Source organism: Dermacentor variabilis, chromosome 1 (genome assembly GCF_050947875.1).
Source record: "Dermacentor variabilis isolate Ectoservices chromosome 1, ASM5094787v1, whole genome shotgun sequence".
Taxonomy (NCBI): domain Eukaryota; kingdom Metazoa; phylum Arthropoda; class Arachnida; order Ixodida; family Ixodidae; genus Dermacentor; species Dermacentor variabilis.
In genome coordinates this window covers 52,215,643-52,243,106 of record NC_134568.1, presented here as the reverse complement: position 1 = coordinate 52,243,106, position 27,464 = coordinate 52,215,643, and the positions used below count along the sequence as shown (strand labels likewise).

General features: G+C 46.7%; 2 protein-coding genes across 2 annotated transcripts in view; one reads left to right on the top strand and one right to left on the bottom strand.

Annotated features, from left to right (window-relative positions):
- The window catches only part of LOC142573731 (cytochrome P450 4V2-like), a 44,735-nt gene extending 25,434 nt beyond the window's left edge, over positions 1-19,301 (top strand). Inside the window, exons 9-12 of the mRNA XM_075683041.1 lie at positions 2,495-2,561; positions 4,414-4,593; positions 16,183-16,311; positions 19,213-19,301. Of these exons, the coding sequence (XP_075539156.1) occupies positions 2,495-2,561; positions 4,414-4,593; positions 16,183-16,311; positions 19,213-19,301 (465 nt within the window). The remainder of the gene's footprint in view (positions 1-2,494; positions 2,562-4,413; positions 4,594-16,182; positions 16,312-19,212) is intronic.
- A 333-nt stretch (positions 19,302-19,634) lies between these two features.
- On the bottom strand, positions 19,635-26,635 carry LOC142571189 (uncharacterized). Its single transcript, XM_075679462.1, has 2 exons — positions 26,568-26,635; positions 19,635-19,930 (listed from the first exon to the last, which is right to left on the bottom strand). The coding sequence occupies exons 1-2, from the start codon at positions 26,577-26,579 to the stop codon at positions 19,661-19,663; spliced, it is 282 nt and encodes a 93-aa protein (XP_075535577.1). The 5' UTR covers positions 26,580-26,635; the 3' UTR covers positions 19,635-19,660.
- Positions 26,636-27,464: the final 829 nt, after the last annotated feature.

Below are 27,464 nucleotides of genomic sequence, written 5' to 3'. Positions count from 1 at the left end.
CAGCAAGAGTTCAAGTTATTCGATCAAGTTTCTAAGCGTCTTTTTTTACGTGTGCTCTGTCACCATTTATTCAGTGCAAACACAGGCGTAGCAAAAAGAGTCTTTCAGGTGAGGTGAGACTTAGAAAGGTGGTACGGAATAATTGGAATCTGAGGAGTCATAAGCGTGATTGTGCTTTTTAATGTCTTCAAATATAGCTGTCTATAAAGTTTGAAATCTCTGAAAAATTGTATTTCAGCTTTCTTTTTTATACTAGCTTTTGATTTTTCGCAAATCTACATTTTTTGTCATAATCTGTTTTTTGTCCCAAAGAACTCGCATTTTGCACAAGCTAGGGCATTGGTATGCTACACAACTGTAACTAGTAGAACTATGTAAGCACGTGGAAAAAATGAGGGCAGGAAACGTTTTGATCTGTTTGTTACATAGTGCCACTGCCACTTAGATATGCGTTTTATTTCTTTACTAAACTTGCTGATATCTATGCTAGTTTCAAAGTTGTACGAGGTACTAAATGATATCTTCACAACATTTGGCTCACATACATCAGACAGTTTTTTTTAATAAGGTAGAAATTGCCCTAAAATTAACCTCTGAGAAAAATGCAATAAAGTGGTGTCAAAGTGCTTCATTTTTCAGAACAACTCAGGATTGCAATCTTTTTCGTGGTGAACATTACTGTAGTATTTCTCTCTTCTTCTGCGGTGCTTTCATTGCTATTTTGCGGCAGCTTTAGCTGGCAACCGCGTTTTTTTACCCGCCGCAAGTCTACCGATAGCGGGCACATGGAAACACAAAAATCACCGCCAATCCACTCCTGTGAAGGTGGTTGGTCAGCGAAGCTGTAGATATGTTTCGCCTAATGTAGGGCAACTTGTCAAGCACCGATCGCATGAAGTGAGACCATTATGCACATCGCTCTTCAAAGTGATATATGACTTAAACACGTTTCAATGCAGCTTAAAAAAACCTTTGTTTTAATAATTACTTTGAAATTATTGCTATAACGGCTTTGTGGTCGCTATGATACACACTGATGTTTTCCGTTCTTATCTGAGAAATGTTTCTTGGCCAAAGTTAAATCGACACATGACCCACGTCTACGGTAGTTGGTTGACTCGGATCGTTGAAGTAACCGAGGTGAAACTCTTCCACGAAGTGGGTGAACTACTGCTTTGCTTCCGGTTTTGAGAAGCCCACTTTACTGTCTCCGACGACGGCCACCGGCAAAGGATGGGCGGCAGCGTACCTTGATCAACGCGGAAGTGCATCCGCCTCGTCATCAATCGTGTGGTTTGACGGCCTTTTTTTGTGTGTGTGCTTTTCGTGTTGAAATGAAAGCTGTGCTGTATGTTCTGTTGTATGAGCCATTGCACCTGGCCCTGCACTGCCGCCGGGATCAGCGCACCTCGGTTTTCTGTAGACGTGACGGACCCGAAAAGATCCCGGGATCCTAGCCATAGACAGCGCCGCTGTAAAATGTCCAGGAGTTACCTCTAGAAGTGGTTTAGCACGTTTCCACTCTAACGGTTGCCACAAAACTTTCGATTTAATGTCGGTCTTTGCGTTCTCCCAGTCAGCACGAAAAAATGCGCGAAATATGTCGGTCTTTCACAGACGCGACGCACTCTCTGAAGATAGTACTCTACTATAAACAAACAAAAAAGGAGCCCACGAGAGATACGGAGACTTCCCTAGTGACCTCCTTAAGATGCATTACACAGAAAAAGAAAGTCGCAGAACCAAAACCAAGACTTCCCTCAAACACAAGTTGCTTTTATGTAATGAAAACTACATCCGATCTCGAGACTCGACGACGGGTTACGCTCACTTTACAGTAGACGTGCCAACTAAAACGACTGAAACAATCACTTTAGAAGTTGCGCATAGCGAAGTCTTATACCGCGTATTTTAGCGAACACTTTCGTAATTTCTTTAAAGGTTGCCTGTGACAGCTAGCGCAGTTCTAGTTCAGAAGCTGGTCTAATTAACAAAAATGCACAAATGAAGTTTTTAAATAATTATCTGATGTCCCATATTGCAATTTACAAATTCTGGCCAGGAAATTCGCAAGGCGGGTCCACTTGGAACGAATTCTCAGGATGACGCCAGTTCCGTGATATTAATTCCCGAACTTTGCGGAGAAATGCATTAGCGTTCCAGTTACTTTATTAACAAAACATCATTTTGTGCATTGAATCACAAGAGTAACTGGAACGCCAATGCATATCTCCGCAAAGTTCGGGAATTAATATGACGAAACAGGTGTCATCCTGAGAATTCGTTCCAAGTGGATCCGCCTATTCTATGTTGTCGAATAGCGTGCTACTCCTGTACCTCTTTGTTGCACTTCTTGCCCACAACTTGTCTATATTCTGTATACAGCCGCACGATGTTAGATGCACACACTGTCTTCTTCTCTGCCACGAAATAAAAAAAGAGATGTTGACAGGTTAATTTTGCACCGTTATTATTGTTGTTGTTTTCCTTTCAGGAGACCCTTCGCCTTTACCCACCATTTCCACTTTTCGGAAGAAAACTAGAACACGACGTGGTAATAGGTGAGAGGCGCCCATTCCCTTTTCCCAACTTTTCTTCAAGTGATATTTGGTTGACAGAAATTCGTTCGCAGCACTTGACTGCACATACTGCGTGTGCCACAGTCCACTGGATTGATTTTAACAAGCTTCGTCCTTAAAAATCAATCACGTTTTTCGGTCATTTTACACCCCTTCGAGTAACCAAGAAATTTTTCAGTAAATGCTATTGGCAAGAATTGTACGTGGCTGAACCACTTAAATGTGTGATTGCACACTGTAGACGTTCCGAACTCCATCTCAGTAAACAAGGTTGACCCTAACTGTAGTGAAGTCAGCGGGAAGACAAAGCCAATCATACTCAATAGTTTGTTTTCTTGTATCATCCTATATTGTTCCATAAGACCTCATTTTCTAGCTAACGACGTTTCACAGACATTATTTGATGGTAGATCTCCCAAACAAACATCACGACTCTAGAAATAAACACCACGTTCTTCTAGATTCTGCTCTCCATAAAGGAGTGACGCAATAAAATGATGTCAGTTGAGAGTAGCGCCTTGTCCTGGTCGTCTCTCTTGTGTCCGTTGTTTGGCGCTAAACAAAGTAATTATGCCTCTTTAATCATTTGCACGCCTACAGCTTTTACCTGTAACAATTCCCTATCGATAGGACGTCATCGTTACAGCTTTACTTTGGGACCGCCTCCTGTAGCACTTATGTACCAAAGTACTTCTATATCTTTAGGCTGTGATAATAACCTTCAACTTTCTGACCGTGGCATGTAATTTCTTTTCTTTTTTAAAGAGAACTTAAATATACATGAAGTGAAGTTTTTTTTATCTGCTTTGAAAATTATCAAATTATATGCTCAGCATTCTTCGCTTAACTTTTCAAATATACAGAATCAGCGCGAAAAGCTTTTTTTTAAACAGTTGAAACGTGAAGTCATGGTAATGATAGGATGACTCTAAGATATACTAAGAAAAAAGTAATGTCATTATTACTCAGTTCCGTCTTTTGGGCTGTGAATCATGTGCGTGAAACATGTCAGGAATCCAACAGGACGCTTGTTATTGCGAATGAGATAATTACCTGCATTCGCCAAGCGTGACATGTGCCGACTAAGTGCGCTGGGGCCGCTATTATGCTTTCGTCTTTCTTCAGTGCTTGCAAAGATATAGTAGAGGCGAGAGCGAGGCGTTTACGTCTGAATTATATACCGTTCTGAAGAGCATCCGTGGGTGTTGTGTGGTAACTTCCTCGCTGGATGTTTCCGTTTTTTTATCTCACGTAACAAAAACGCGAGATAACAATTCTTTGTGATTACGCATCTATACAATTACATAATTTAAAAAAAAGCGTTCCTACCAACACTACGCGCCTTTAGAAAGCCACAGTTCGAGCTTCTTTCAGGTGTTCAGTAGCACTGCTCGCCTGACGCACCTTCTACATAGTTTTTTTTTTTTTCAGCTATTGTCCCGCTTCATAGATTCGAGTATCTCCAGCATTCAAACAGTCCCATTAGGAGGCAACACGTAGGCAGGGTATTCCTTCGCGGAGTTCCCGAGCAAGACGCGTGTCAATCCCAGAGCCTCGCGTCCTTCCGTTCTCGCCCGTCTGAGTGCACGCGCGTGCTAGCGGTCGAGAGCGCGTATTAGCGCGCGTTAGTCGCAGGCGTCTCATGCACGACCGCTCGGGATCAAGACCGGATTGCGCCGAGCCCTTCGCCCGGGGCGCTGCTTCTGCTGCCCGTCGTTGCTGCGCATTTTGACAACCTTACACGGCAAGCCACGTCTCGCTGCTCTGCCTCGAGTCCCAGACCAGGAGAACGCAAAGAGGCTTCAACGGCGCTCTCTTCGTTCTTTCGCTGCAGACGGCTACCGCCTCCCCGAAGGCCTGACTTGTTTCGTGAACCTCTACAGCCTGCACAGAGACCCGAGACACTTCCGGCAGCCCGACAGCTTCCTGCCTGAGCGTTTCCTGGGCGGGGAGTTTGCGCAGCGCCATCCCTACTCTTACATCCCATTTTCGGCCGGACCCAAGAACTGCCCAGGCAAGGCGGCACCCTTTTATCTGTAAACGCCAGCACCCTTCCCTTTCTTTTTAAAGGAAAATGGTTTATGCAGTCTATGTGTTTATTTTATTACATATATTTAGACTGCAAAAGCAATGCGAATTATGGGGTGATCATTTTTTTTTTAAGTTTTACGTTAATTTTAAACATTGTCTGTGGCAGGTAGCATAATTTTTATCCTTGGGCTGTATTACTTAAGAGGCGGACTACTATCACGAGTAATTGAAACAGATATTCAACTAATTAATGAAAATTGATTATTTAACTTCTTAATTATTTACTGTACGGTGCATACTACAATTTACTTATAGTAGCTGGTGAGCTTGCAAGATGTAGCCACTTGAAACGGGTTTCCCGGATTACACCAGTTTCTAGATATGATCACTTAAAAATGGTCCCCCTGTATATATAGGGGGATCATTTTTAAGTTTTACGAAATATTTGAAAATCGCCTGTTGTAGAAGACATAATTCTAGTCCTCGATCTCAATTATTCAGAGAGGCGGATATTATTTGCTCGAGAAATCGAAACGCATATTTAAGTTATTACCACAAATTCACAAACCCACATCTTAATGAATTCCTTTACGGCACATATTGCAATTTACGAATTCACTTGGAATAAATTTTCAGAAAGATGCCAGTTTCAAGATATGCGCCATAAGAGTCGCCGTAAAAATGCAGTCTTTGTTCGACTTTTTACTTTTTCAGGAAAACGCTCTTTCATGCATTCAAGCATAAAACAACTGGAAAACCCACGTATTTTGTCCCGCATTTTGGGGAATAATATTGTCACGTGGTGGTGACGTTGAAGAACACAGTAGGAATACTGTTAAAGACAAAACTTTCATTGGGCGAACCTGTGCCCACAAAAACAGGCTACACTTATAGCACAACGATAGCGGCGAACACGGTCGGCGAAGTTCTCATCAGCGGGTCAAGCGCGTCTGCTTTTATACAGCAGTCGTCGAACGTTCTAGACTAATCGTTCGGGCCCGCGTGCCTTCCACAAAGTTCTACACCATTCGCGTCACGCGATGAACTTAGATAACACAACGTTCGGCGACAACAGACAGCCGGATAGAAGCATCGATAACTTTCCAGAAACTTCGGATACATGCAGGCGCGTCCCGCGCTGTGCGATTACATTTGTTAGGCGGCGAAACGTGGTCGCCCGATAAAGATAAGTACACGTGTCAATACGCCCCTCTTGAAAAGCATCGTCCCTATGCTACAAATATAAGAGAGCGAAACACAAAAGGACACTTATTAAACATAAGTAACAAAAGAAAGACAAGAAACAAAGTCCAAAGGTCAGCTACGCAAAGTCCCAAAGTTCATCAACGCTGATAGTACGGCTTGAGTCGCACAACGTGGACAATTTCAGGTCGTGAGCGGCGCCGCTGTGATAGCGAAATGCCGTCTGGCACGACCTCATAGTCCAGTGCGCCAATACGTCGGATGATCTTGTACGGTCCGAAATAGCGACGCAAAAGCTTCTCGCTCAGTTCTCGTCGGCGTATAGGGGTCCAAACCCAAATACGGTCACCGGGCTGGTACTCGACGAAGCGTCGTCGGAGGTTGTAGTGTCGGCTGTCGGTACGCTGTTGGTTCTTGATCCGTAGGCGGGCGAGCTGTCGGGCTTCTTCGGCGCGCTGGAGATAGCTAGCGACGTCAACATTCTCTTCGTCACTGACGTGGGACAGCATGGCGCCGAGCGTCGTCGTCAGGTTCCTGCCGTAAACCAGCTTAAACGGCGTGATAGGTGATGTTTCTTGCACCGCCGTGTTGTAAGCGAAGGTTACATACGGCAGGACCGCGTCCCACGTCTTGTGCTCGACGTCGACGGACATTGCTAGCATGTCGGCGAGGGTCTTGTTCAGGCGCTCCGTAAGACCATTCGTCTGCGGATGGTAGGCCGGATGGTCCTCCTGTGCCTTGTCTGACTGTATTTCAGAATGGCTTGGGTGAGCTCCGCTGTAAAGGCCGTTCCTCTGTCGGTGATGAGGACTTCTGGGGCGCCATGTCGCAGCAGGATGTTTTCGACAAAGAATTTCGCCACTTCGGCTGCGCTAACTTTCGGCAGTGCTTTAGTTTCAGCGAAGCGGGTGAGGTAGTCCGTCGCCACGACGATCCACTTATTTCCGGCTATTGACATCGGAAAGGGTCCCAGCAGGTCCATACCGATCTGCTGGAATGGTCGGCAAGGAGGCTCGATTGGCTGTAATAATCCAGCTGGCCTTGTCGGCGGTGTCTTGCGTCGCTGACAGTCTCGGCATGTTCTGACATAACGGGCGACGTCGGCGGTCAGGCGCGGCCAATAATACTTTTCTTGTATCCTCGATAGTGTCCGGGAAAATCCGAGGTGTCCAGCGGTCGGATCGTATGTAGGGCGTGCAATACTTCTGGACGAAGTCCTGACGGGACAACAAGAAGGTAGTTGGCGCGGACTGGTGAGAAGTTCTTCACGAGTAGGTTGTTTTGAAGCGTGAACGAAGACAATTCACGCTTAAATGCCCTAGGCACAACGTCGGTGTGCCCTTCCAAATACTCGACTAGGGCTTTTAGCTCCGGGTCCCCTCGTTGTTGTTCGGCGAAGTCTTCCGCGCTTATTATTCCAAGGAAGGCGTCGTCGTCCTCGTCATCCTGCGGCGGGGAATCGATGGGGGCGCGTGATAAGCAGTCGGCGTCAGAGTGTTTTCGTCCGGACTTGTATGTTACAGTGATGTCGTACTCTTGTAGTCTGAAGCTCCACCTTGCCAGCCGTCCTGAAGGGTCCTTTAAGTTAGCTAGCCAACACAACGCGTGATGGTCGCTGACCACTTTGAATGGCCTGCCATACAGGTAACGGCGAAATTTCGCTGTAGCCCAAACGATGGCGAGGCATTCCTTTTCCGTTCTAGAATAATTGCCTTCCGCTTTTGACAACGACCGGCTAGCGTAAGCTATCACGTGTTCATGTCCATCTTTTCTCTGGACTAGGACGGCACCGAGGCCTAGGCTACTGGCGTCAGTGTGTATTTCGGTATCGGCGTGCTCGTCGAAGTGCGCAAGTACGGGCGGCGACTGCATGCGTCGTTTTAGTTCTTGAAATGCGTCAGCCTGCGGCGTTTCCCACTTGAACTCGACGTCACATTTAGTTAGCTGTGTCAGCGGCTCAGCGATGCGTGAAAAGTCCTTGACAAATCGCCTGTAGTAGGCACACATGCCAAGAAATCTACGCACTGCCTTCTTGTCGATGGGTTGCGGGAACTGTGCGATGGTAGCTGTCTTTTGCGGTTCTGGACGGACACCAGATTTGCTGATTACGTGGCCTAGGAACAGAAGCTCATCGTAAGCGAAGCGGCACTCTTCTGGCTTCAGAGTGAGCCCTGATGACTTGATGGCCTGTAGTACTGTTGCAAGCCGCCTAAGGTGATGGTCGAAATTTCCGGCGAAGACAACGACGTCATCCAAGTAAACGAGACAGGTCTGCCACTTCAATCCTGCTAAAACCATGTCCATCACGCGCTGGAACGTTGCAGGCGCCAAGCACAGTCCAAATGGCATAACCTTGAACTCGTAGAGGTCGTCTGGGGTGATGAAGGCGGTCTTTTCGCGATCTCTTTCGTCGACTTCTATTTGCCAATAGCCAGACTTGAGGTCCATCGACGAGAAGTATTTAGCGTTGCAGAGCCGATCCAATGCGTCGTCTATCCGTGGGAGGGGGTATACGTCCTTCTTCGTGATCTTGTTCAGACGGCGATAATCGACGCAGAAACGAGGGTTCCGTTCTTTTTCTTCACCAGGACAACAGGAGATGCCCACGGGCTTTTCGATGGCTGGATGATGTCGTCGCGCAGCATTTCGTCGACTTGTTCTCTTATAGCTTCACGTTCTCGCGGCGAAACTCGGTAAGGGCTCTGGCGGAGTGGTCGAGTGCACTCCTCGGTGATTATACGATGCTTGGCAACTGGGGTTTGTCGCATCCTCGATGACGTCGAAAAGCAGCCTTTCTATCGTCGGAGCAGACTTCTGAGCTGCTGCTGCTTAATCACGGGGAGACTTGGATTAATGTCGTAGTCTGGTTCGGGAACCATGGTCGTCGGGGTAGATGCTGCGGAATCCGAGAGCACAAACGCATTACTGGTTTCCAGAATTTCCTCGATGTACGCGATCGTCGTGCCCTTGTTGATGTGCTTGAACTCCTGGCTGAAGTTTGTCAGCAACACTTCAGTTTTCCCTCCATGCAGTCGAGCGATCCTTCTTGCGACGCAAATTTCACGGTCTAGCAGTAGACGTTGGTCGCCCTCGATGACGCCTTCTACGTCGGCAGGTATTTTGGTGCCGACGGAAATGACAATGCTGGAGCGAGGCGGGATGCTGACTTTACTTTCAAGCACGCTTAAGGCATGGTGACTACGAGAGCTCTCCGGCGGCATCGCTTGATCTTCAGACAGGGTTATCGACTTCGACTTCAGGTCTATGACTGCGCCGTGTTGGCTTAAGAAGTCCATGCCGAGTATGACGTCGCGTGAACATTGTTGGAGGATAACGAAAGTGGCAGGGTGAGTCCGGTCGTGAACGGCAATTCTTGCTGTGCAGATTCCGGTCGGCGTAATGAGGTGTCCTCCAGCGGTTCGAATTTGAGGCCCTTCCCATGCAGTTTTAACTTTCTTCAACTGGGCGGCCATGTGTCCACTCATTACAGAGTAATCGGCCCCTGTGTCCACTAAGGCGGTAACTGCGTGGCCGTCGAGAAGCACGTCGAGGTGGTGGTTCTTTGTCTGGCGTTGCAGTTAGGTCTCGGCGTCGGATCACGGCTGCGTCGTGTTGAAATGAAACTGGAACATGGCGTCGTCAGGTCGTCTTTCGTCGTCGTATTCTTTGCTTCGAGACTTCGTCGGGACGGTGGCGTGTCGTTATGTCGTCGAGGTTGTTTCTTCGGTGCCTTCGTCGGCGGCGGAGGATCTTCGTCAGTTCGACGAACAGCAACCGCACCTCCATCAGTTGCTGCTTTTACTTTTCCGGATATGGGCTCGTGTTCCTCTCGATGCTAGTGGTCTCGCGAAGAAACTCGTCGACAGTCTTCGGTGGGCTTCGTACCATACCGGCGAAAAGTTCCTCCTTTACACCACGCATCAGTAGCCGAACTTTCTTTTCCTCGGACATTTCCGGGTCGGCGTGGCGGAATAGGCGGCTCATTTCTTCTGTAAAAATCGCGGTGATCTCATTAGGCAGCTGCACTCGGGTTTCTAGTAATGCTTGGGCTCGTTCTCGGCGTACGACGCTTGTGAATGTCTGCAGGAAGCCGCTTCGGAAAAGGTCCCAGGTCGTTAAAGGGATACGGACACAAAATCTGAACATTTTACGATAATACAGAAAATGAGTCCTCAGTGTGCGAGTACACCGAAAACAAGCAGTCACTTCGCTCATTTTTCAGCGGATGGCTTTATTTTTGGCGTTTTTGTGAGCGCGCGCAACGCCGCCCGGCCCAAGCGAGTTGGAAGGCGTGACGTCATGACACCCCCGTCGGATAGCCAGCCGGCCGGCCACGGTCATTCGAGGCGCGCCGCCGCCGCAATCGCGAGCATGGATTCGGGTTCTGCTGCCTCTACCAGCGATGAGTCCACGTCTGTAGATAAGGGCCGTTCCAACTTAGCAAGAAATATAATCGCTTACGGTTACGAGCCTTCCGCGTCAAGCGGCAAAGAAGAGCAGGCGGCCTTGAACGTGCCGGTCAGGCAGTCCGGGCCAGCAAAATGGTAATTTCTTTTTCTAGTAAACTTGAAGTGCAGCAGCAGCAGTTCCTAAAATTATGTTACGTAGGATGCAAAATGCCTAGTTTCGTGACCCGCGTTGAGGCAGAAAGGGAGCTATTACGGCTGAATCGTAGGTAGCGTAGCTCGTCGCTTTGTGCTTACCTACGCTGTCGGCTTTCGATCGCTGCACACTTCGTTTTTACGCGACGAGGCACGGCATAAGTAGAATTTTCCAGCCGTTTCATAGCCCTGTGTTTACGGCTACTTTCACATTCACACCATTAGAAGCCATTTACTGGTTGAACTCGTTGAGATGGGCAGCTGCGCTAGGGACCCGTCGACCAGATCACTTAGCTACATCGATTCTGTGGCCATAGACAAAGGAAGCTCTTTAGCTGGGACATTTAATAGGGAAATGCTGCGCGAACAACCAAGTCATGAAACCCGACGCATGATTATGCAGAGACCTATGAAAATCCGTAATTTTTTGCTTGAGGTTGAAAAGCAACGTGTGAAACGGCAATGTAGATAAATGTGCTGCGCATTTTAGATTACTACACATGTATGCTGTTGTCTGGCGTTCATTCACTGGCTGTGTTTTGTATATTTGATCAATTAGAAGAGCGCTCGTATGCTGTCGTTCAATATTAGACGCAGCGAAAGTGCACACAACATGACTATTTTGTTTTATGATAAACACATGCATCCGCAGGGTAAACAATTTCTGTCACAAGCCGAGAATATCTGTTCTTGCACAGCCAATGAAACGGTAATTTCCCTTCTTTCAACAGACACTCCTGCGGTCACCGCTGTGGCTACATGCATACAGAAAGAGATAGGGTCTGTTGCTAGAACATCAAAAGTTGGCGAACACAGCTAACTGTTACGAATGCATCACTAAGCACCCGCTCTTTGAATTGTATTGCCTCAACAGGAGCCTTTTGAGCGGCATGCCAAGGCTTTTGAGCACAGCCGGGCTGGTCGCATAAGCATCGTTGACGAAGTGGTCCGCGCAAATGAAGCCATTTTTTAGAAGTCTCCATGCTGGGTGTGGTGGCTGACAGGCACGTATGCAAAGTTCACGCACCTTCTTGTCTCTGGGAAACGTGCGCGACGGCGTATCACGACCGATAATGCTGTTATAACAGCCGTGGGCGCAGTAATGTCTGGGCATTTTCTTCCGCTACGAAGAATGCTTCAATACCGATCGACGACCATGCGAACACGCGTGTAAGATGCACCACCTGCATGGAGCACTGCCGGGGATAATGTTTCAGACAGACCACGTGCGAACATAGCCGACGGCAATAAACAAACGCTGCAAGGGACCGACACTCCGGAAAGACTGCGCCGGCTGTGGCTGACCTTGGCCGCGCGCGCGCGGGCACGCGGGGGTGTCATGACGCCAAGTTTCAGCTTCTCCCGGCGGCCGCTTGGAGGCAAGGCGCAACAGAAAATCGCAAAAGAAAGGTGTTTCTCGTTCTTTTTTTCTAAGCAGCTTGTTGTATTCGTCATTTTTAACAGTTCAACTTTTGTTCTGACGCAGAAAACCGCCCACCAATTTTTGTGTCCGTATCCCTTTAAGGTGGCTTCTCTGTTCTCGAACCACGTCCTGGCAGCGTCTTCCAATGCGACGAAGACATGTCTGAGTTTGTCGTCGCTGTTCCAGCTGTTAAATGCAGCGACCCTCTCATACGTCTCGAGCCAGGTTTCCGGGTCCTCGAATGTTGAGCCGCGGAACGCCGGGGGCTCCCTGGGCTGCTGCAGCACGACGGGGGACGCTGGGGCTGCCATTGGGGTGGACTTGGTGGCAATCTTCCTGCTCGTCTCAGGTAGAAGTCCGTGCTCTGGGGGAAGTCCTTGCAGTCGGCCGCTAGCACGCTGGTCTTGGGCGATGTTGGTTTTGTCCTCGGGCTTCGGGCTTGGAACGCGGCTTTGCGGGGGCGTTCGGTACATGAACGCACAAGCACCTCCACCAGATGTCACGTGGTGGTGACGTTGAAGAACACAGTAGGAATACTGTTAAAGAGGAAACTAACTTTTATTGGGCGAACCTGTGCCCACAAAAACAGGCTACACTTACAGCGCAACGATAGCGGCGAACACGGTCGGCGATCGTCGAAGTTCTCATCAGCGGGTAAAGCGCGTCCGCTTTCATACAGCAGTCGTCGAACGTTCTAGACTAATCGTTAGGACCCGCGTGCCTTCCACAAAGTTCTACACCATTCGCGTCACGCGATGAACTTAGATAACACAACGTTCGGCGACTACAGACAGCCGGATAGAAGCATCGATAACTTTCCAGAAACTTCGGATACATGCAGGCGCATCCCGCGCTGTGCGATTACATTTGTTAGGCGGCGAAACGTGGTCGCCCGATAAAGATAAGTACACGTGTCAATATCTAGAAACTGGTTTCATCCTGTAAGTTCATTTCAAGTGGATACATCTTGAAATTTCACCGGCTACAATTCGCAATTGCATTGTATGCCGTAAGGTAACTATATAAAAAGGTAATTGGTATTTTTGTAATTACTCGAATATGTGTTTCAATTTCTCGTTGTAGTAATACCCATCTCTTGCAATAATCCAGCTGAACGACAAGAATTATGCTATCTGCTACCACGCGAATTTTAATAATTCCATAAAACTACAAGTGATTACCCCGTATACATGGACAAGACACTTTGAGAAGTCGATTTCATTTTCTCTATGGTTGTGTGTGACCTTCCGAAGGGACATCTTACGAAGAGTTTATAGACACGTGACGACACAAGTCCACGTGCTCTCTGCAGACATTAAGCAAGTTTTACAGTAGAACAGCTATCTAGATACTTTTGCAGAAGAGAAGGCTGCAACGTGAAAAAGTGAATCCCGCTTCTCTGTCTACGGACATCGAAGAAATTCTTGATGCATCGCCAGTTAGTAGCCGATTTACTACTCAAGGGACGCTGTTCTTGAATGTCCAGACAGAAGAGCATGTGAACGCCCTTCTCAGTTGCAAGTCAGTCTCAGGGATCGCGGTATCAGCCTGAATGCCTAACTTTTACCTGCAAAACACTCGTTCTGTTAGAGGAGTGCCGAAGTGGTGCACTGACGGATATATATATATATATATATATATATATATATATATATATATATATATATATATATATATATATATATATATATATATATATATTATTTTGATGACATATGCATTATTTTGAAAACATATGCGCCTTTTCCGGACAAATTAGAGCTAGCACTCCAGCGGCATCGAGAGACAGACTGAACATTTAGAATGCTACGGACCAGGTTTTTCTTTTCTTTCATGCTTTTCTAGTAACAAACACAAAAAATCAATACACGAATCTTGTCTTAAAGAGACCGCATCGAGGCACGCCACGCATTACTGCCGTAGTGTTGTTGCAGCCAAAAGCTAAAATTTGCACCGAGAGTGGTAACAGTTTAAACGGCGCGTGCCCAAGGAAACGGCCACAGTTTAGAGTATATTTCAGAAAAAGAAATTTCCGTATTTCAATTCAATGAAAAATAATTCCGGGTGACCAGGCGTACCGCGTGAAGAACTATCTTTCACCTAACAGCAAACTCGCCTGTGCGCAACGGTGGAACGTCGTTCCCGAGAGCGACTTCTACAACGCAATCCCGCCTATAGGCACGATGAATTGCTAAGACGAAGGACATCATTTCGGAACACCGTAACGGTAGAATGAATAAAAAGGGGACGTGAACGAAAATGAAGCCATATAAGCCGTAAAGCAGCTCATTAGAAAACGCCGTGCAACAATTTATAATCCATAATATTTATTTATTTATTTATTTATTTATTTATTTATTTATTTATATGCAGATCCAACGCACTTTCAGGATTTCTATGAATTGAAAGTTTAATAAAGAATGGAATGCTATTAAGCTAAATACGATGCGTACTATTTTCTTCATTTACATCACGAGAGATAATTTAATTGAAAGAAAGCAGAGAGGTCGGCCTCAGATAAGGCGCTCCATAGCCTGCTACTCTGCACAGAGGAGGGGGAACGGGGACATGTAGGTGTGGTGAGGGCTGATCATGGTACAACAAGATGGATGCGCAAAGATGCCACATCTAGCCTCATGCAATGTTTACGTTTATGCACCATGCAGGTCATTATATAAATCTCACGTAACGTTTAATGTTTGTCCATCAAATCGCTCACGAGCTATGTCGAAACGTAAACGCCATTTCAGACTGATGCACATGGCGAGGCTTCGACGCCGGAGAGTGAAGACGATGTTTGGTGATTGTCTAGGGAAGAAGGGCTCATGAAAGGGTGTGTGCCCAAACAAGTACGACACATATCTAAACACATTCAAAGGTTCCACGCCCGCTTGGTTCCAGGGGCACATACCCACACTGGGAAATAGGCCAATAATGGGCACACATCCAGTGATCCAAGAATAGGGTAGGCCAAATACAATGAATATTATAAAATAAAAGAAACCGCTGAACATAATTCGCTATTTCATAAGGAGGTCTTCGTGTGCGTTAAAGAGGCCTATCAGACGACGCAGTATGTACGGGTTTTGTATCGTCTTTAGGTGTCACACAATCGAATACTATCCGATTCGATTCGTTCCTCGAATCCACTATTCGCAAGTGCGAATATTTTTTGAATATTTTCCGAATACTTGCCGTTTCCAGCTGTACAGGATGTAAAAAGAAATTGATGCAAAAATGAAGCGAATTTCACCCCTGGCGTAGTAGAAATATAAAACGGGAAGTTACGTAGAACTCGCCGCGTCGCTCAGGCAGGGGAGCCCAGGCTCTTCCAGCTAACCCGCAATTTTCTCCGTAAAATTCCGCTCAGACATATGACATTCCATCATGGCTATTGTTCGGCACTGTTTGTCGATGTTGAAGCTATGCGTTCTCTTGGGTGTAAATCTGAATGAGCTCGGCCGAAACATTACTTGAGTGACGCCATCTGCTGCGACCATTTCAACTAAAGAAAAGTTGTTTTTTTCCGCACTGCCACTGCTTCCAGTTAACGCGAATATTCATTTTATTTTCAAAGGCATACATGCACAAATCCTAGACTGCCTTTTGAAACTTCGTTCTGATAAGGCACGATCGCGCATGCTCCAAAGAAGCCTGCTTATTTGTTTAAAATGCTCCATTCAAGGTTTAGATGAAGCCTATTTCATAATGTGAATTGCAATAACAGAAATTTGCTAATCTAGCTGCTACTTGCATCTGAACTTTATTTTATAGTAATGCTCAAACAGGCTCTTCATTATTCGAAAACTACTCGAGAAATATATTCGATCTTCGATTCTAATCGTTTTTGGCTCTATTCGATTCGTATGCGACTCGGTTTCAGACGTTACCATTCGCAAGCCCCTATTCTTTTTCATTACCAAACTTTTAATGCCACTGAGTGATGTAGAAGTAAAGCAGCAGTATGAACAACACGCCGTCACGATCTTTTTTTCCAGAGTTGAATGAAACCATGGTATCAATGGTAATAAAAAAGGGGATGCGGCGGATTTCGTGGTTATCGATAAGCGTAATCTTTTCAAATTATCTTATTTTCCCTCTGTTCGAAAATTACGCCCCATGGGCGCGATCAGAAGTCGTTGTTCGAAACACGCGTTGAGATTGCGTTCAGTTTCGCCTAACGCCGATTGACCTAGGCCTTCTTTAGTACACGCCTTTCATTGGTTAATATTGCCCCTCTAGGCTACACGTTTACCGCATTTACCGCTAAAAAAACAGGTTTATGAAACGCGGCGTTTAAGCAGGGCGTATTAGAGCACTAAACATGCACCATTTTCCTTTGCAGGTCAACGCTTCTTCATGCAGGAGGCGAAGCTGTTGCTAGCGAAGGTTTTCTCCAAGTTCAGCGTGGAGTCTACGAAACCTGCGGACGAGATCAAGATCACATACGAAGTCGTTCTCAAAGCCAGGGGAAGTCTGCGTGTCTGGTTTCGCACGAGGAATGTGGTAGATGCGAAGCAGTCACTACAGAATTGTACCTCACTGTCATGTCACACTCGTGTTCCTTGTTCATCGAGATGAGAAAGAGAAAAGAACCAGAGATGCAAGAACATGTACATTGGTATCACTTTTTTGCGTGCTTCTTTTTTATTGAATCGTCCGTCTAAAAAAACACAGCTGTCATGAATGAACAAACTATTCTCTGCTCATTGAAAGGAACGGTGCACAGTGTTCTACAGCAGTAGCGCTATTAACGAAGGCTCGTCATACATCCAAGCCCATCTGTGAAATAACACTTGCAAAAAATATTGTTCTTTTTTAATTATGAGATGTTACGCGCGAATACCACTTCCTGATTATGAAGCATGCTGTAGTGGGGGACTCAGGAAATTTTGACCGCCTGGGGTTCTTTTACGTGCACCTAAATCTAAGTGTACGGGTGTTTTCCATTTCGCCCGCATCGAAATGCTGCCGCCGTGGCCGGTATTCGATCCCGCGACCTCGTGCTCAGCAGCCGAACACCATAGCCACTGAGCAACCACGGCGGGTGGCAAAAATATTTCGTAGTGCTTACCAACAAAAGTTACCAACCCTCGGTGGTAGTATTTACTGCCCTCTTGGAAAGTAACTCCGACAGCTCCTATTCGCTTATTAGGACAGACGCTGCGCGGGGGCTTCGTTCACTTGCTCAAACCAAGACTGAAACTTCGTGGAAGACGCCAGTTTTCACCAACTGTCGTCTCCACCGGTTGCGTCTTACATTGAAGCTGCAGATTCCATCGCACATGTCCCACCGTGATGCAACTTTACTGTGCCGCCTCTGATTAGGGGTGGCTTTTACGAAAGCCTACTGATTGCTTGTTGCAATGTCCGACACATCTATCTGTGACTCACGCAACTGGGAAGAAACGATCGAGCACCTGTTGTGTTTTTGTAATCTTTAGCACATCGAAAGCGACGTCCTTCGAAGTTTGTTAAACCGATTAGACAGCCGACCATCTTCAGAGACAAAGTTCTTGGACCATGACCCCACGCGTCGTAGGCTTACAAAGCGACGCGTGAGTTGCTACGATTCAGGGAATCGACTGGCCGCAGTGACTGTTTGTAGGTGTGAAATGATAAACAACCACACGTGTACAGACTGAGAGTACCTTCCTCCCTCCATCTACTTTCTTTCTTTTCTTCCTTTAAGCCCCCGTGTAGAATAGAAAACGGGAAGTGCGTCTCGTTCACTGCCCTACCTTTCCTTCTTTCTTTTCATCATCCTCCACAAGCAGTCATCAACGTCCTCAGCCTATTTTACGTCCACTGCAGGACGAAGGCCTCTCCCTGCGATCTCCAATTACCCCTGTCCTGCGCCAACCGATTCCAGCTAGCGCCTGCGAATTTCTTAATTTCATCACCCCCACCTAGTCTTCTGCCGTCCTCAACTCATGTTCTAATAACCCTAATGTTTCACCGCTTATCTAACCTACGCATTACATGACCTGTCCAGCTCCATTGCTTTCTCCTAATGTCAATTAGAATATCGGCTATCCCTGTTTGCTCTCTGATCCACACCGCTCTCTTCCTGTCTCTTAACGTTACGCCTAACATTCTTTCCAGAAGCAGTCGCGCTTGGCTAAAAGATCGTAAGGAGAGGCCTTCATGCTACAGTGAACGATGATGACGATGATAACAGACATTCCATGACACAGTGTCTTTAGTTCAGACGAGATAGTCATCATTATTAATGTTTGGTCAATTCTCTACTTCTTGGAGCCATTCTCAGCAATTTCCCGAGGAAGGCACTTTACACCCTTATGTAGCATGAACAGAAATTCCCGCACTTACGTTGTAGGATTTTCTTCCCTTCGAATGTACTACACACATTTATAAAAAAAACTATTCCTCTTGGTTCCAACCATCTGAGAGTAGTGGTGAAATAGGCCCACCTGCTGTTGTCGTTTGTTCACACCGAACACAGTGGCAGCGTGTATTAGGTGATTCTTTTTCTCAACGCTGCCGAAGGGCTAAGACAAGAGCAGCATTAATGAGCCCCTATCGCAGACATTTCTACATCAAGATCACATCCCAAAGAGAATGAACTAGACGCCAGGGCAAACGCGAAGAAGTTGTAGAGTCACGAGGCCTATGAAACAGAGCTAGATTCTTCTAAAGCCAGAGTCCCCCCCACCCCCAAAAAAAGTTGATTGCGAGCAGCGCCATCAAAGACAAAGAAAGAAACATACATACATTATGTGGTTTTACGTGCCAAACGACGATCTCACTATGAGGCACACCGTAGTGGGAGACTCCGGAAATTTAGGCCAGCTGGGGTTCTTTAACGTGGACATAAATCTAAGTACACCGATGTTTTCTTATTTCGCCCCCATTGACATACGGCCGCCGTGGCCGGAATACGACCTCGCGACCTTGTGGTCAGTAGTCCAACACCATAGCCACTAAGCAAACACGGTGGGTAAGGACAGTAAGAACTGCAAAAGTCGTTCTCTTCCTTTCTTAAGTGCTGCTGCTGGCAATAGACGGTGACCTACTAGGCCGATTTGTTGTCCCTAGACAGCCTACACGAAAGGAAAACAGGCGGGAATAAAACGCGATCCCCTGACTTCTTTCCATTGTCGGCGCTGTTCTTAACAGCCTCATGAAGATTGCAAAGAAAATTTAATTTCCCATCTCGCAGTAAGATCGTTGCCGATGCACCCTATCACTGTTGTGCCGGACGTGGGGATAAAAATTGCTCTGGCTGTCGGCGCGTTACACCGCCGTTACACCAATGCGAACGCCGTAGTGGAAAGGCTTTTTTACCTCAATGATTTCGGACTCATTTGTGATATAAACGACAGCTTTCTTTTTTTCTTTCTTTTGTACATAGAAAAGGACTGTGGCATACGGAAGCTCTCGCCCAAGGACGTGGCCGCCCCACTCAGGGAAGAGGTCGACATCCCCACTGTGTCGAATTAAAGAGCCTGTATTCTTCCTCTTCTAACGTCCGTCCTAACCGTCTACTTCCATTGTACAGTATCACCCAGTGGCATACCTGTCCGGATGTCGCATGTCGCGTTGGCATTTCTTGACGCACGCAATAGTAAATTTATGTGATTTGCTAACCGAAACAGCGAAAGTGAAATATATTCGTTTAAAACCCCGTTACAGTAGCGTATTTCATCGCGTCTATTACAGGGATTAAACTGCGATCGCGTTCCACCTCTCTCGTGCAATGAGTGTGTGGGGTATCGGTGCATTTCAATTTTCCAGTTGTGTTTTACACCGTAAGTGATAGCCAAAGAGAAATGATTGACGTTTCGCTTGTTTATTTTTGTCTAGTGCTTGTATCCCAGGTGGTGTCCATAGCCGTAGCCGAGTCCGTGGCCGGCGTGTCCCAGTCCGTAGCCGCCATAGCCGTAGCCAAGATGCCCCAGGCCATAACCGTGTCCGCCGAAGCCCGCTCCGTGGACAAAGCCATGACCGCCGTATCCAAGGACGTGTCCGCCATATCCAAGGACGTGTCCGCCATATCCTAGGCCGCCACAGCCACCAACGAAGCCAGCGCTGACAACAGTCACAAGGAGGGCAAAAGTAGCGAGGATAGCCTGCAAATAAAGCGTGGCGCGAAGAGTCGTTTCGACTTAGTGTGAACGACGTCTGCAGCATGATCGGCGCAACATTTTTAACGCAATAGCGTTAAGAGCCCCTTGTTGCAGAAACTCCGGCGTCAGCGTCAGCGGCGTCTTCCGTACAGAAATATCTTCCCAGAGAAATATTTAGGCACATGCATATGCCACGCCTTGGTGCATGACGTGTGATGTATACGGGTCACATTGCCACCCCATTCTATTACTAAAGTTGCTCATACCTTGTTTTACAATCTTGACAAAGTTATTCCTCGGAATTTTGAGAATGACAGCTCACAAACAAATGTCATGGAAAAAAGTGCCGACAGTGCATGCCTTTTATGTTACATCTTCTCAGACTGAAATGTTAAAAGTGCGAGACAATAACAGAAACTTTAAAATTATGCAATTTATTTGGCGCGGTTGTGCCTTACCTCCGGGATCGGTCCACCAAGAGGCCGGGTTTCTACCAGAAGGAGGAAATCGGGTGGAAACAATAAAGAAAGGAAGATGATTTACATACATCGATTGCATCTTTCTTCTATCTTCTGTGAAATACAACACATTGGCGACGAGGGTTCAACTCAGGCAAAGCGCAAGTTTCCTGCTGATTTCCCCTGCTAGATTACCACAATGAGTGTTCCGGGATTACAATCGCACCCGCCTTTCCTGCCTTCACCTGGTCATCTGGCTAGGAGACGTATATGGTGGCTTGAGGAGCTTCCGAGTTTCCAGCCGAACGCCGCATAGCGATTCTGCTCGCCTGTCTTGGCATGTAGGGGCATGCGGATTTTCTCTACACTCAAGTCAGCGGACTTGTCGTCGGGCTCTGCTGCGGCCCTTCGAGTGTAGGTGACACCGTGTCGACGAAAGATGCGTATAACTCTGCAATCTCGTTCCTTTCTGACAATTTGAAGCGTTCAGTCAACGTCATCGTGGCTCAACAGCCGTTCGGTCGCCGAGCTCAACATGCAGGTTAGACAGTGGAGGAATATATCGCTGCTTTACAAACCCTCATTGACGAGTGTAATTTTGGAAGTCTAATCGATGAGCTGCTACGTGATAAGCTTGTCTCGGAAACAACAAATCATCATTTACTTGAGCGATTAGTTTTTGAAGGCTCCTCACTGACGCTCTCACGAACTCTGACGATCGCGAATCCGCACGAACAGTCCGTGAGTAAAGCTAAGGAATTTTGCGATTATGCCTTAGTTCATCACGTTAAAAAGCACAAAGTTTTTCTCAATCATCATATCATACATATTACCATGTACGTTGTGACAAGTGCAAAGCGAAAGCGTCCGAGCTTCCAATAAAACGTGTTATGAATTTTCGAGCATGCTATCGTTGTGGAGCGACTGACCATCCTGCAAGTAGCCCTGCAAGTAAGGCGCGAAAGGGAAGATTGGGCATCTAGATTTTATGTGTAAGTCGTCTGGTCATTCAGTGAAAGTTCCACAAGTCGTCGACGACGACTCTAGCTCACACGGCAGCGAAAGAACAATTTGTGTTGTCAAGGGACGCAAAAACGCCATTTACGCATCCGTCTGCATGGAAGGTCAGACTATCTCGTTTCTGGTTGCTACGGGATCGTTTGTCACTATTCTAGCAGAACTCTATCGTCATTTTTTCGCAAGTACTTGCCCCTTGAAGCCTACCTCGGTACAGCTTTTCAACCTCTCCAAGTCAAAAATAGGAGTTCAAGGATGCTTTATTGCGTATCAGCTACATTCCACGACAAAAGTGCTTGCATTCTTCTGTATGTTGCGTCTGACGGCACCAATGTTCTGGGCCTAGATGCCATTGCGGCGCTACAAATGAAGATTGAAGGTACATCGCTTCAGTGTCTTCCATTGACCCCTAGTACTCCTGGATCGCCATTGTAGCTACGTTTAGAGTACGCACATCAGTTTGACAAACAGCTTGGATTTGCCAATGGACTCAAACATAGAGTTAAGAATCACGAGTCCGTTTCACCCGTTGCCAGCCAGCTCCGAAGGTTGCCCTTTACTGTTGGCGAGCAAGTGTCAGCTGAATTACAGAAACATGAAGCACAAGACATTAGTGAGCGCGTTGACGCCTCTCAGTGGGTTTTTTCAATAGTGGTGGTTCGGAAAAAGAACGGATCAATAGGAATACGCATTGATCTGCGAGAACCCAATAGAGCTATAATTGTTGCTAACTTTCCACTTCCACACACATAGGAGCTGCTGCATAGCTTAGCTGGCGCCCAGCGAGTTTCGACACTGGATTTAGCGTCTGCTTGCCACCAAGTGGAACTCGACCCTGAGAGTCTTGATCTGACAACGTGATCTTCATTATGCATGGTGGGCTCTTTCGTTTTAAAAGAATATGCTTCGACTTGGCTTCAGCTCGATCAGCATTTCAGAACATGATGCATCTAATACTTCAAGGATGCAAGGGTGTACTTTTCTACATAGACGACATTATTGTCTATGGCCGTTCTCGAGAAGACCATCTCTCTAATCTCCGCACCGTCTTGCAATGGCTTTCTAAAGCAGACCTCAAACTCAACCAGAAGTGCGTTTCTGACATCACAGAACTCACGTTCTGGGTTATGTTGTGAACGGCAAAGGACTTTCTTCACTAGCACCATCTATTCAAGTAATAAAAGAAGCTCCTGTGCCTTCAAACGTAAATGAACTTCGTTCTCTGCCACGATTGGCGGAATTTTACTCCACGTTTGTTTCGCATTTTTCGGGTGTTGTGGAACCTTTGCAGGCATTGCTTCGTGGCAACGAACCACTTGCTTGGACGCCAGTTGCTGAACGGAGTTTCGTCCGTTTATAATCGCTACTGACAACTTGTAACGCTCTACATTTCTTTGATTCGAACCTTCCTGTCATCGTCACGACTGGTGCCTCTGGGTACAGACTGGGCGTGGTGCTGCAACAAAATAACAAGGGAACTCTAAAAACAGTTGCCTTTGCCTCCCACACATTTAGCCCACAAGAACCTGCCGGTGAACGTGAAGACTTAGCATTCGTTTGGGCCTGTGAACATTGGTACGTCTGTTTTTGGGGTCGTCCCTTTGTCTTGCGAACTGACCATAGTGCTCTCGTCACGTTGTCGTCAACAAAAGGCACTAGACATCGGCCAATGCGTATTTCACGTTGGTCAGCGCGCCTACTTTGTTACAACTACACCATACAGTACCGCAAGGGAAGGGACAATGTGGTGGCTGATGCGCTCTCTCGACTACCTTTGCAAGGAGAACCTAATGAGGTTACTGCTAAAGATGCGCTTGTTTGCCTTCTTTCTCCGTTGGTAACGATTACAGAACTCCAAGCAGCGAGTGCAACTGGCAGTACTATTAGAAAAGTTATGGACTTGGTCCTCTTGGCCTCATAAAATAGATCTATAGAAGCGGAGCTAATGCCATATTTTCATCTACATGCAGAACTGTCAATTGTGCACGACTTACTTTACCGTGGGGACAGGATAGTGGCTCCAAATATCCTTACTCGTCGTTTGATGGAAGTTGCACACGAATCCCATCCGGGGATAAGTCGTACGAAAAGTCGACTGTGATAGTTGTACTGGTGGCATCGAATGGATGAACACGTTGAACGACTGGTTAAAACCTGTGTTCGTTGTCCGTTCTGTGATAAGTCCGCGCGGCTAGCTTCAGCACCTACGCAGCCATTAGCGTTCCCTGACAAAGCTTGGGAGAAGATTGGTATTGATGTTATTGGATCCTTTGAACAAGCTCCCATCGATTGTCGTTATGCAGTGACACTTATCACAACAAATGGCCGGAAGTTAACTTTTCAAGACAAGTTTCTACAGCGACGGCCAAGAATTTTCGGTACAAGTGTTTGCTCGCGAAGGCTACCCCAATGAGATAGTTTACGACCATGGACCGCACTTCAGCTCGGCTGAACTTGAAGATTTCCTTCAGGAACGTAGTCTATGCCATTGTTTCTCGTCTGTCTACCATCGCCAAGAGAACGGCCTTGTCGAAAGGTTCAACAGGGTTTCAAGTCTGTTGTGCAGATGGCAGTATACGAGCGGCGTAATATTCGCGTCGCCGTCACAGGTTACTTGGGCGTCTACCACTGCACACCTCAGGCCACAACGGGAGTTGCGCCCGCTGTTTTGTTGCATGGCCGACTGCCACAAACGCGATTAAACTTCGTTGACCTGCCGGATAGCTCTTGTCATGAAAATCCAGCACAGGCAATGAAAATGCTGCGTCAGCCTGTCAGACAAGAACAAGCTTCTTTAAAGCTGTACACAGGTGGACGACGCGGCCCTCTAGTGAGACAATTTGCCGTCGGCGACTGTGTCCGTGTAAGAAAGCCTACAGTTCGATTTCTTCACAGTTTTAGAACCCCAAGAGGATTATCGAGCAACGAGGACAAGCGTCCTTTCTTTTGAAAGTCGGTCGAGTATGGAACGTTTTCAGGTTTCAAGCAGTGCACCGAGAAGCTGTGAAGAAGTTCACAACCAATCGTCCTAATTTCCTACAGTGGGCGCTAACGCTACCCGACCCGCCTCGTCAAGTTAGCGCGTTGCCTTGCCTACTGACTGTCCATTATACGTCGCGGCAAGAACCGTCTTCACTGTAGGAAAAACAAACCGGTCCATCACCACGGAGAAGCGTTCGAATTAAGAAAACGCCCTAAACACTGAGGGACTACGCGCTAAGCATGCGATAGGTTTTTTTTTCTTTTCAGCCGAAGAAATGTCGCATATAGAAGAAGAAGAAGAAGAAGGAAGTCACTTGGGGACAATAAAGAAAGGAAGATTATTTATATGCATGGATTGCATCGCTTTCCTACCTTCTTTAAATAAAACAACCATTCTATCACAATGTTGCTCATATCTTGTCTTACATTTTTGCCAAAGTTATTCCTCGGATTTTTGAGAATGACAGCCCACAAACAAAGGTCATGAAATAAAACATCCACAGCGCATGCCTTTTATGTTATATCTTCTCATAGTTAAATATTAAAAGTGCGCAATGATAACAGAAACCTGAAAATTATGTAATTTACTTGCCGCGCCTGTGTACTACCTCTGTGATCGTCCCAAGCAAGAGGCGCCGCGTTTCTATCAGAGCGAGAGAGAGAGAGAGACAACTTTATTAATCCCATCTTAAAGGGAAAGGGTTGCGGGAAGAAGGCGAGGGAGGTTATCAGAAAGCGCGCCTTCGAGCATAACGGTCGCCGCCGGCGTTTCTCGGTAAACATTACGGTTGCATAGGCGGCAGTTGCAGAAAAGCGTGAGAAGCAGTCAGACATATTGCATTGCTATCGCGTTCCACTCTTAAAGGCGAAACTTAAGCGTCCTCCAAGAAAGCCAAGAGAGAAGCAGGGTAAGGCAGAAAGTCCTAACTATCCCCTTCCCCCACTGCAGGCTAACAAACTGGACGTGCGTACAAAGGGAAGGGAAAGAAGAGAAGAGGCACACATGCGCGCTCATCTGAACGTGCACACTACGTCTATAGAGAGGGTCGCAGAATATTGTCGCCCAGAGGCACTGAAGAAAGCCAAGAGCTTCTCTGTGGCTTAAAAAGGTGACCTCGCGACATGTTGCGCGGCACATTTCGTGTTTCGCAGTTTCGGCAGTGTGAAAGAAAGCCCTTTACGCAGCGTGTATGGAGCCACAAAAAAGCTGGAGCGATAATGTTTCGTTATTTTCGTGATATTTTTCATGAAAATAACTTAAGTCTTTGAGCTCGATTATTCAGAGAGGCGGACATTACTTACACTAGAAATTGAAACATATATTCTACTAATTAACAATAAGTCACTAATGAACTTCTTAGTTACTTCGCGGCTCATATGGCAAATTACGAATTGTAGCCAGTGAATCTGCAAGAAGTATCCACTTGGAATGGATTTCCGGAATGACAACAGTTTGGAGATATGCGCCATCACAATCGCCGTATAAAATGCACTGTTGTTCCACTTACTTTTTAACAATACGGTCTCTCATGCATTGAAGCACAAAAGTAAATGGAACGCCCACGTATTTCGTCTGACACTTTGTGAAATAATATCTCAGACCTGGTTGCACCCTAGAAATTCATTTTATGTGGATGCGTATTGCAAGCTCGCCAGCTTCAATCCGTAAATTGCAACATGCCCCGTAAATTATTTATTTAACGAGGTAATTAGTGAATTGTTGTTAATGCCTTGAATATGTGTTTACATTTCTCGTGCTAATAGTGTCCCCCGTTTGGTAATCCAGCTCAAGGACATAATTCAACCTTTGCCACGTCATCGCCATCCCACACTTCACACATACACTTTTTTCCACTTTGACACTCCTAATGCTAACGCATTAAAACACATATGTAGCGCTGCCTGTGTAGGTAATAAAAAAAGTTGGTAATATGGTTCTTCTACGGGCTCTCATGCGTCCAGCTTTTGACGCACGCTCGGACTGCTCAGCGCTACGAGAATTGAAACATGTTGATCGCGATGGTGCTGGCAGGACATTGAAAACCTTCCAGATCTTTTTGCATCGTAGCTCTGACGTATACACCTAGGTGATGTCAAACCCAAGTAGACACGTCCGCGCATGAGCTCGTCGCATGCACAGAATCATCAATGCCGCAAGGCAATGGCTCTCTGAATGTACTTACGACGGCGTTCATGATGAGTGAATGTGGCGTCTCGGCTGCTGCAGCTATCGACTCTGTGCTCCAATAGCTCCGAGTTGCGTATTATATACTCGAACGTCGAACGCAACCAAGTAGCCACATTATCACCGCGCGCTGCGTGATGTCATAACCGTGTCATATTCCGGCAAGGCCGCCAGTCAATCTGATCGCAGCTCCTGAAATTGGGCAGATCGCCCTTCCAACATAGGGCCAAGCGTAATCTACGTAGGCCCGCGGATGAAGGCATCGCCCTGCGAGGGGTACACGTATGCCCGCAGACTCGAGATCAGCCGACCCGATAATAGTTCGCTCGGCCTACGTGTTTCACTTACCTTCTTTCATTCCATCCGTGCATTCAGAATGAAGCTGATCTCAAAGCTCGAAATTTGCATGTTGCCTTCTTTCTTTATTTCTTTCTTTCTTTCTTTCTTTCTTTCTTTCTTTCTTTCTTTCTTTCTTTCTTTCGAAGCCATTACCTTTTCAAGGCAAAAGTTCAAGACTGGCACGTTAACACCCAATGCGTGATTTCCCTTCTCCTAAGCGTCGGCCACGGCTTCAAAACGCCAGTCCGGAGCGAAAGAGGGGAGGGGGCACCCGATACGGTGATTTTCAGGTCACCGTTTGGCTCATGTCTCGGTGGTCCATCTGTTTTTTTAATGCCACCTTCGTTTGCTTTCTCCCTCAAACAACTGTTTCAGCCCATACGAAGGCTGTTCGTAAGTACAACGAACGGACCCGCATTCCGGTTTCTTTAAGGAGATCGGGACTACGGTAAATTAGTGGCGGCGCATATAAAGAACAGTCACTCGCTTATCTTTAACCCTTTCAAATGACGTGCTTCTCTTTTTGTTCGAGACGCTAACGTGGCTTACAACGCAA